This window comes from Engraulis encrasicolus, chromosome 4, assembly GCF_034702125.1.
Source record: "Engraulis encrasicolus isolate BLACKSEA-1 chromosome 4, IST_EnEncr_1.0, whole genome shotgun sequence".
Taxonomy (NCBI): Eukaryota; Metazoa; Chordata; class Actinopteri; order Clupeiformes; family Engraulidae; genus Engraulis; species Engraulis encrasicolus.
Genome location: NC_085860.1, coordinates 48,384,203 through 48,394,449, shown reverse-complemented (window position 1 = coordinate 48,394,449; position 10,247 = coordinate 48,384,203). Strand labels below are relative to the sequence as shown.

Here is a 10,247-nt window from a genome sequence, read left to right as displayed (position 1 = left end):
TGTAGGCGTTTGCACATTCTTTTCGAAGACTAGCAAGAAAGGAAATTACTTGTCTTCGTCAATAAAAAATACTAGGCCTGCACCTCCAAAGTCGGGCTAAAGTGACCTGGGTTGCATTTCTCAAAAGCATAGTAGCTAGTGAGCAACTAGTTGCCAATGGGAAATTACATTGCAAACAAAGTAGTTAAAGTAGTTTGCAAATATGGTTTCAAGAAATGCACCCCTGTTAAGCTAAACAGGTGGCGCTAAATGAAACCTCTAAAAAACATCAGGAAACTTTTTTTAAAGCCTATGCACTGTGTAGGCCAAGGTTGGGCAACTTTCATGATGAGGAGGGCCACGTTTTTCCATCGCCTCTATCGGAGGGCCACGTTTTTCCATCGCCTCTATCGGAGGGCCACATGAACACGGAGCTGACTACACCTCGCAGGGTGCAGTGTTCTCTAGGCCAGTGGTTCCCAACCTATGGGTCGGGACCCAACCTATGGGTCGCCAAAGATCCACAGGGGGTCGCGAAGCCTTCTTGATTTTAAGGGGTTTAATTTTAAATACCATATATACTGTAGCCCATGTTGAATAAATGACAAAGCATTTATTTAACTAATATATGCATAGAAGCAACATGTAAGTGCTACATTAAACATTTATTCTATATTTGACCAAAGACGAATTGAGGAATAAAATTATAACTAAAATGAGTTTTCGCAGGAAACAGAGGGTATAATGTGACTCCCTCTAATGTGGGCCCTTGCGTGGTTGGGTCACCAAAGCTTACAATGGTAAAAACATGGGTCCCTGAAGAAAAAGGTTGGGAACCACTGCTCTAAGCTATAGTATATCACGAAAGTGAGTGCACCCTCACAGTTTTTGCAGATTTGTGAGTACATCTTTTCATAGGAAAGCATTACAGAAATTTCACTTTGACACAACGATTAGTGTCCTTTTAACAGCATATTTAACCGCTTAAATTTCTTGTTCACTCGGAAAAAAAACAAAATACAGCCACTAATGTTTGAAAATGTACTCACAAAAGTGAATACACCACAGATTAAAATCCGGTAGAGAAGGGGCTGTGTTGGCTCGAATCGTCTCGAAATGAAAAGGGAATAAAAAGGAGGTCATCAGTGTGCGTTTCAACCTTTCTTTGCATTGAATTTTTACATTTTGAGTGTGCACCTGGCTTAAATAGATTGGTGTGAGATTTGAATGCAATCCTATGGAGAATATGATGATCTGCTTCAGTAGTCACAGTGCATGTTGACATGCATGTTTCTTTTAAGTGTATTTCAGATTGCCAATGTTGACAGCATTCATGCATCCCCAAACCACGTCAGTCCCACTACCATGCTTGGCTATTGAGAAGATACACTTTTTTTGTAAAACTCACTTGTTTACCACCACACATGCTTGACACCATCTAAAGCAAATTTGTTTGTCTTGGTCTCAAGAGAGATGAACAGACCAAGAATATGGATCACTGGAACCATGTCGTGTGATCTGAAGAGACCAAGATAAACAAATTGACTTTAGATGGTGTCACACATGTGCGGTGGTAAACAAGTGAGTCTTACAAAAAAATGTATCCTAAGAAAAAATGTGGACATTTTTTTTTTAAATATTGTTTTATGCACGGGCCTCAATGAGTGAGGAGGCGGTCCACATGTGGCCCCCTGGCTCCCAGTTGCCATCCCTGGTGTAGACCTACCCCAGTGACTTCTTAATGCAGTGGTTTTCAAAGTGTGGGCTGCCAGGTGCCATATGAAAAATATTACAAATCCAAACAAATAATTGAATAAATAACTGCTAATATACCAATGAACTAATGTAGGCTACACCAAAATAAACCAAAAATAACGTAGGCTACACAATATTCTGCATTATCATAATGTTTTGCATCTCTAAGCATTACTGCTATTATTGTTGTTATTTTGTGAAATGGTTGTTTATGGTTGTAAAAGAGGGTGTACAGGGGAAAAAACATTATGGCACGACCCATGTAAGGAGCCCTCTAGGCTAGTGGAAAGTTTGGGAACCTCTGTTTTATGCCATCCAATCCAACATCGGAACCATGGTTTAGCTAGTGTTTCTGTGGGACATCATTTCGCGTGCACTGTTTACATCTAACACTTCAGCCAAGGAAGGTGGAGCTAGAGATCCACTTACTTTGCTTCAGCTCAGATTTTGCTTAACTGTTCCGCACGAATCAAGTCATATGGTAAGATAGTGCTAAAAGGGCTGTGATAGTGCCCAACATGTCTAATTATGGCTGGTGCGTTAGTTGCACGGCGTTGTTTATACTGAGCCTGTAACACCATACAACTGCTATCTTCCACGGCTTTGCAAGCAAGTCGCTGTCGTTGTGTAGCCAGGGACCTTGAACCTTTCTGTGGGCAGGTTTGGAGCCAAAGTTTGGACAGTCGGAGTTTTGGAATCTAATCGAGACCTTCTGGTCAGTTTAAAGTAACCATATAACGAGTTATGCACAAATACTTGCCATTAGCCATTCATCATATTCCTCAGATTTTTCAGGAGCAGAAAACATTGGAATTGGAAATGGTCTTTTAGTGTTTGTCACTTCCCTTATAGAGGTCAGTGGTCACTTCACATGTGTAGCACAGGCCTACTTACTGCAAGAAAGAGCATGCAGGCCACGCTGAAGCAATCCAAATTCTAGGTTCTAGTTTTACTGTAGCAGTGTAGCAGATGCTATTAGCAGATGCTGAGGCATAGGGATATAGGCCTACACAATGCTTTAAGTACCTATACTGAACTTGTTGCCCTCCAACTGACTGGTCGCCAGATGTAAAGTTAAAACTATACTGCCTCTTCTCAGTAGATGTTCTTCTGTCGACAAGTGTGCTCCAGTCGACATTTGACAGCTGGACATACTTTGGAACATGGAATTGCCATGTGTTGCCTGTAGGTGGCAGCATTGACCAACTACAGAGTGTACTCTGTGCTGAGGAATGAGTTACATTATTATTTTTCTGTTTTGACAATTTCACGAATACTGTATCTGCTTACAGCCTTTCCTTCATGGGAGACAAAAGGCAACGAGCAAGAGTCCAGGGATCTTGGGCACAGCCACGAGTCAGACCTACAGGTCCTAAACCAAAATGCCCTTCAGGTAAATGGAACTCAACGAATGAAATGAAATGAAAAATCAAAATTTTTAATTCACTGATGGGTGGATACAGGCAAGTCTTGTCTTACATGTGTTCAGCAACAGTGCACCAGTACCAATAGCACGATGAGCAATGTTGCTGTAGCCTGGCTTTTGCCAGACCTCTTTGTAGTTCTGCACAGCTCCGCCGCTGAGGCTGAGTGGAGCGCGCTGTCATGGCTAAGCGGTTAGGGCGTCAGACTTGTAGCCCAAAGGTTGCCGGTTCGACACCCGACCCGCCAGGTTGGTGGGGGGAGTAATCAACCAGTGATCTCCCCCATCTCCTCCATGACTGAGGTACCCTGAGCATGGTACCGTCCCGACACACTGCTCCCTAGGGTCGCCATTTAGGGCTGCCCCCTTGCATGGGTGAGGCATAAATGCAATGTCGTTGTGTGCAGAGTGCATTGTTCCCTTGTGTGCTGTGGAGTGCTGTGTCACAATGACAATGGGAGTTGGAGTTTCCCAATAGGCTTTCACTTTCACAAAACTGCGGAACTGCACAGTTTGGTGAGGGTAAGCTAATGCTGCTGAGGAGTTAGGTACTGCAAACCCCCCTGTCCTAGCACTTTGTTTAAAGCGACACTGTGAGATTTTTAGTTGTTTATTTCCAGAATTCATGCTGCCCATTCACTAATGTTAACTTTTTCATAAATACTCACCACCAGCATCAAATTCTAAGTATTCATTATGACTGGAAAAATTGCACTTTTCATACATGAAAAGGGGGATCTTCTCCATGGTCCGCCATTTTGAATTTCCAAAAATAGCCATTTTTAGCTGCAAAAATGACTTTACTTGGACCATACTAAAAAATATTTGTTTAACACTCTTTCATGTAAAGATCAAATTTGGCAATAGGCTGCCCAGTTTCAATGAGCAGCATAGTTGCAGTACCTTTTTTGACCATTTCCTGCACAGTGTCCCTTTAATGCAATGGATAGACTCTTAAAAATAGAACAAGGGCCCTACCGTGGCCTAATGATAGGGCACTAGGTTACTACTCTGGTTCAATTCCGGTCTGGGTCATTTGCCAGTCCCTCCCCGTCTCTCTCTCCTCACACGTTTCCTGTCCCTCTGTCACTGTCCTATCATAAATAAAGCACAAAGGCCAAAACAAATAAAATAGAACAAGGAAAATGTTGCTTGGTGTTGATGTGAACCTTGATTGAACCTTGACCATTTTGTCAGCATTATGGCCAAAATAAGATTTTGACCTTTGACTGCTTATGAGTATCTAGAGGTCATGGCCCGTTGTCTTGGAAAATGTCCTATGAATCCAATTAGTGGTTTTGCATAATGTGGCCAACAGACAGAAAAACAAACAACACACACACACACACACACACACACACACACACACGCACGCACACACACACACACACTGACACACACACACACACACACACACACACACACACACACACACACACACTGACACACACACACACACACACACACACACACACACACACACACACACACAGAGGCAACAATTTTCTAGAATTCAGAAGTTGCCAGAAGTCACTGTTTTCAATATGCCCCAAGAACTGAATTACTGACATCACAAGTGTTAGTTCCTGTCAGCACTGCTACAGCAACATTTTAAGGAAACGCGGCAGTAAAAAAAAAATAGAATATTGGTTTAGATACGCTATTCATTGTTGTTTTTGTAAAGAATGGCTAAATTTGTTGTTTGTTATGCCTAATGATTATTTTGTTGTTATCTTATATTGTTGCATGCATCAGCCAAGTTGAATAGAGGCTTGTTGACTGCATTTTCTCCTCATTTCACACTTGCTGTTTAGGTGCGGCTGCTCATGTCTCCCAGTCAGCCTCAGCTCCTGCTCCTGCTCCTGGGTCCACGTCCTGGAAAGGAGGGCCCCGATCATACGAGTTTCAGCAGCCCGCCAAGGTAACACCATTGGCCCTCTGATCTTTTGCACGTGACTGACCAGCTTTTAGAGTGAGCCAAAAATTCAGAACATTCTGTGTCTTGTTTTTTTTTTTTTTTTGCTTTGTCCCACAGCCAATCCGTGAAGTTCCTGTAGAGAAGGTTATTGAGTAAGTATGCCACTAAATCAAAACTGATCTGATTACAACAGCGTTAAGGGCTTAATTGTTAATAATATTAATGACTTCTAAGAATGATCTGACGTTGTTCTGATGCACTTGCACCTGACTGCATTTTGAAAATCCTTTCCCACACAACATGTTTTGGATTACTTATGAGCTCAGGTGGCAGAGGCAACTAGGTACAAGTTTTTTATGCCAAGTGGTGCACCATCATATTTGCTCTTGACTGTAATTTTTTTTTAACTGTTTTTTTGTGTCACAGAAAATCTGGAGTGTACGACATAAGCCCCGGCCCATCAGGCGTGTCCCGGTAAGTAAGTCTGCTATTGAAATGGAAAACTAGGAATCATGTCAAAATGCTGACAAGTGCTGGACCAGAAACACTGAAATGGCGAGTTTATGTCCAGCAGTAAAGTATTGAGCACTCTGCCATTTCACAAATCATATACAGATGAAGTCAAAGGTGGAGAGCTCTAGGCCCAATTCTTTTCTCCAAGTGGCTGTATAAACACTTCAATTACCAACCAAAGCTAATGAAGTACTCTGATTAGCAATTACTGTATGCTCCAGTGCCCAGCCAATAGAATGACGACCAACTGTGCCAGCCATCAGCTTTTAAGCCCCAGCAAGAAGAATAAAAAAGAAAAAGAGAGAGGTTGTGATTTAAAATTAAAATGCTTTTCAAGATATCTTGTTTCTGAAAAGTGTGTAGGGGCGACAGTGGTTAAGGGGGTTAAGGGGTTAATGAACAATTAGAGGGTCCCTGGTTTCTTTCCATCTCCGCCTGACTAGGTCAAAGTGTCCTTGGGCACGATGTGAAACTGCACACTGTTTGTGGTGTGCCTGGAACCACCTTGCTTTGGAGTCCTTGGTTGCCCTCTCTGTATTAACGCGTATTTGAATGTGAGGCATTAACGTGCCAAGCAGTTTGCGTTAAATACTTTGTGTACGCTAAGAATGCTTGTACCATGTTATTTTGCCATTATAGTATGTCTGGCTGTTGTTAATCTACGGTCAGACATGACCATGCATCTGACCCACCCACCTAAATATTATAAATTGTATAGAATATTTAGGGCTGTTGCAATCAAATCCTCAGAGGACTCTGATGAAGATGGTTTAACATTGAAACATTAGTCTCAGTGCACAGATTAAAGAAAAGAAAACACTGCATCTGCATTGCTCTGGATTTTCTCTTCAGTTTCAAGAATTTAGTCACATGTAGACATATGCATACACAGAACCACGTGGAGCTACTTCTTTACTATTTCAACACTGTTTTATATGTTATGTATACACAAGGATGTAGGTTTGGCTTGGAAAGTGGTGGGGACATTACAATGGCAAATTGTCCGGGTATCTCCAGACAACAAATATTAAGGTCAACCATGATTTTTCTATAGATAGCTTGTGGTTGATACTAAATGTAAAAATGATCAACAGCAAGGAATACTAAACTACGAGAGGGAAAAAATTGAAGAAGCTAAAGCTCCTGGAACCACTGGTATGGGCACGCTTTACTGGATATCACTGTGGAAACGTGATTTGACTCAAATATGGTAGATGACAAATGGGAATCACCTTTGACAAATTGCTTTTGCCCATAGGATATGAATTAGGCAAGGATTTTTTTATATTTGTGTTTTAAATAGCCACCTGTTACATCTTGTGCGTCTTTGACAAATGTGAAGACAGATGGGCTGCCTGAGGACACCAGAAATACAATTATTTGCAAAAACAAGACCTCCAAATAATAAAAGGTCATCTCAAAAGACCCTAGTATACCATTTCCAACACTGTGTTGTGTTATTCAGATATTTGCCAAACAGGGAGCTGTAAAGAACATCCTTGGATGAAAGGGAAGAAATGATGATAGTAGTCTGTAGAAGTGGGTGCAAATAATGACAAAACACAGGGTCTAACATCTACAGGCCTGAAGGTCAACTTTGAACTGTTTTGGGATTTTTTTTCCAATAAGCATCACAAGTTAAACACTACACAAAGTTTTGGTTTTTGGTTGGAGGCAAAGACAGACCACATTGCTTCATGAAAGTCATAAAAGGGAACACCTGAAGTCTGTATAAGAGAATACAGGGAAAGCACAGCCCTTTTATGAATGAAGCAATAGTACAGCTTTTCAGTGATGCACACAAACAACATGTTTGCATATTCTGCAAGAAAGTCTTTAAGGAAAAGGACACCCTACCAAAAATCAAGCATGGTGTCAGATCTATAATATTATGTCACCCCATTGATGCATTAGGTATTGGAGGCTTTGACCATATCACAGGTATCATGACAGGCATCACAGGTATCATCATTTACAGGAAAATGTGTAACCATGTGCAAGAACACTTGGTTTGAGGTGAAGATCATGTTCAGCAAGACAAAAACCCAAACCACACATCCAAATGCACACATCAAAGTGCCACTAGAGAAGTGCAAGAAGCTCGTAGACGAATACCAAAACCTTTGGAGGCTGCTTTTGCTGTCTAATGGTGTGAGACCAATCTGTTAAGGAGGGGTGCCAATATTCATGGACATGCCCTTTTTCATGTTTTTGCTTGAAATTCCAAAATTCATTTGGAAAAAAATACTTTGCTATTCTAAATATCTTTGGACCTCATTTATTTCTGGATATACTGCACATTTTGTAAATAAATTTAAGGGGTGCCAATACTAACTGGCGGTGCTGTGAATGATCCTTTTGGTATCAGCAAAGTAATACAACTCTATTGTAATGTTGATGTAGGTTGTGGCGCAGCGCATGCCCACGGGGACCCTGGTTCGAGTCCGACCGGGGTCATTTCCCGGCCCTCCCCTGTCTCTCTCTCCCAGTCATTTCCTGTCTGTTCTCCACTGTCCTGTAATAATAAAGGCTGGAAGGCCCCAAAAATACTTTTAAAAAAAGTAATGTTGATGTAATTGATGCAACTGTAATGGTAATGCAATGTTATTTGTGATGTGATGTTGCTGATGTACTATCTGTGCGCAGCCTTCGCCTCCTCACTGACTTCCTGCCTCAGGAGGATGCAGACTGGATGTTCAGCACTCTCCTGGCCGAGCTGCCCTGGTCACAGAAGACCAACTACAGGCAAGGTTAGAGACTACTGCAGTCCTTCATCACCAGGACCCTGTCAATGCTTTTACCCTAAGAACTACCCAGAAATGGAACATTAGAAAACACAATATAATACTAACCAGTAGAGCTGAACTGACAAGGTGCAGCATAACAAGGAACCTGTAAAAGAAAGCTTATTTCAGGATTCATGAAATGAATGTAACATTACTGTACGAACTGTGATGGGAGGGATACAAACTTGCGCAGTTTAAATGGCAAGGGCGGTGAGTTCTTGGTCATTATGAGGAACCTTTAAAAGATGATCCAGGAGTTAGTAACAACATCACATATAAATTACAATTTAATATAAATACCAGTTCAAACAGTTGGAATGTAAAATAACTGTCCTAATGGGATAACTGCCCATAATAATCATTACCTTGCACAAAGTCATTTTCCTCAACAAATCTGAGAGTAATATTGCAAACATCATAGTTTATATTGTTTCAATTTCAACATTTGCGTTTATGGTCTGTAAACAGCATATCTTCCACAACAAATCCGACAATAATCTGGCAAACATTATTAGTGTGTTGTAAGGGAGTCAGTGTATCTGAGGGAATAATACATAAGTGAATCAGAAACGAATGGTAAAAATAGTATTAAGGATGACGTTGCTGAAATGCATCAGAGGTAACCAACCAAACCTTAACAATTCTGTACTGTAAATAGAATAAAATCCCCAGTTAATGCAACATGTGATTTCATTGAACTTTGCTCTATACTTAGTTGCTGCAGCGGATGTCTGTTGGGCAATAGAACCAGACCCAGCCAGACCGGCGTATTTGAGCTTTTTACCCACTTATGTGCAAGGCATGGTTGGAGGCCCCGCAACTGTACGTGCTGTTTCTTTTGCTGTGGTTATATTGTGTTTAAAGGTAGAGTATCTAATTGTTTTAGTAGTTTACGTTCAGAAGTATGTGCCTATTCACAAATGTCATCTTTTTCATGAGTATTTAAAATTTTTAAATATTCATTATGAATGGAAAAATTGCCCTTTTTATACATAAAAATGTGGAACTTCTCAGTTTCCGCCATTTTGAATTTCCAGCAATAGACATCTTTACCTGCAAAGCGTACTGCACTTTGGTTAGACAAGTAAATATTAGTTTATTACTTCTATTACTACTATTCATGAATAGATCAAATTTATTCATGGCCAGCATAGTTGCAATGAGCAGCATAGTTGCTTACTCTGGCCTACATACTCTACCTTAAAAACTCAAAATACAAGGATGCAAGGCTAGTTTATTGGTCAGACACAGTCAATTTCGTGAAGCACGTAGTGAAATGAATTGGACTGGTCAAAAAGAAGAGAACCCCCCCTGCAGCTTCTTCAATGTCGACTTCTGTCAGTAGCTTTATTTTGAATACGCATCATAACTTAAAAGAAACCTTGATGTCAATACGGTGATTCAGGGATGCTGCAAAAGCTTGAGAAATAGCCTTGGTATTATTCGTCATACTCGCATGTCTAGCCAAAGTAAACCAACCGGCTGCTCGAACAGTCAGTTGTCTGCTTTGAAACATTTTAGAAAGGTCCAGCAAAAGGTTAAAAGGGAAAAAAATAAAGGACGACGTTGTTGTTGTGAGTCACTTTTTCCAGTCACGTTTCTCCCATCACATGTCACTTCACTGTTTATTGATCCACAGTGAGCTGGAAGCCGGCATGTTTTGCTAGGGTTCTCGCCAGACCTTTTGAAAACCCAAAATTAAGTAGTCATGTGTAAACACTTGCATTGGAGACCAAAAATAACTCCTCGTGCTCTTTTATGACCGTGTTGTTTTTTAGTAGGTCACTTTTCTTTCTCTTTTTATCTCTTGATGTCTGTTGCTGATATCCAATGGCAGTGAGTGAGTGAGGGAATGTCTGTGCACTTTTGGGGA

General features: G+C 40.9%; 1 protein-coding gene across 2 annotated transcripts in view; it reads left to right on the top strand.

The window, feature by feature from the left end:
- The first annotated feature begins 2,111 nt into the window (after positions 1-2,111).
- alkbh3 (alkB homolog 3, alpha-ketoglutarate dependent dioxygenase) overlaps positions 2,112-10,247 on the top strand; it is a 16,155-nt gene continuing 8,019 nt past the window's right edge. Inside the window, exons 1-6 of one of the 2 annotated variants that reach the window (XM_063197606.1) lie at positions 2,112-2,215; positions 3,027-3,127; positions 4,972-5,078; positions 5,193-5,227; positions 5,502-5,549; positions 8,235-8,338. In XM_063197606.1, the coding sequence (XP_063053676.1) occupies positions 3,037-3,127; positions 4,972-5,078; positions 5,193-5,227; positions 5,502-5,549; positions 8,235-8,338 (385 nt within the window). In that variant the 5' untranslated portion in view covers positions 2,112-2,215; positions 3,027-3,036. The other variant, XM_063197607.1, reaches the window with a different exon arrangement.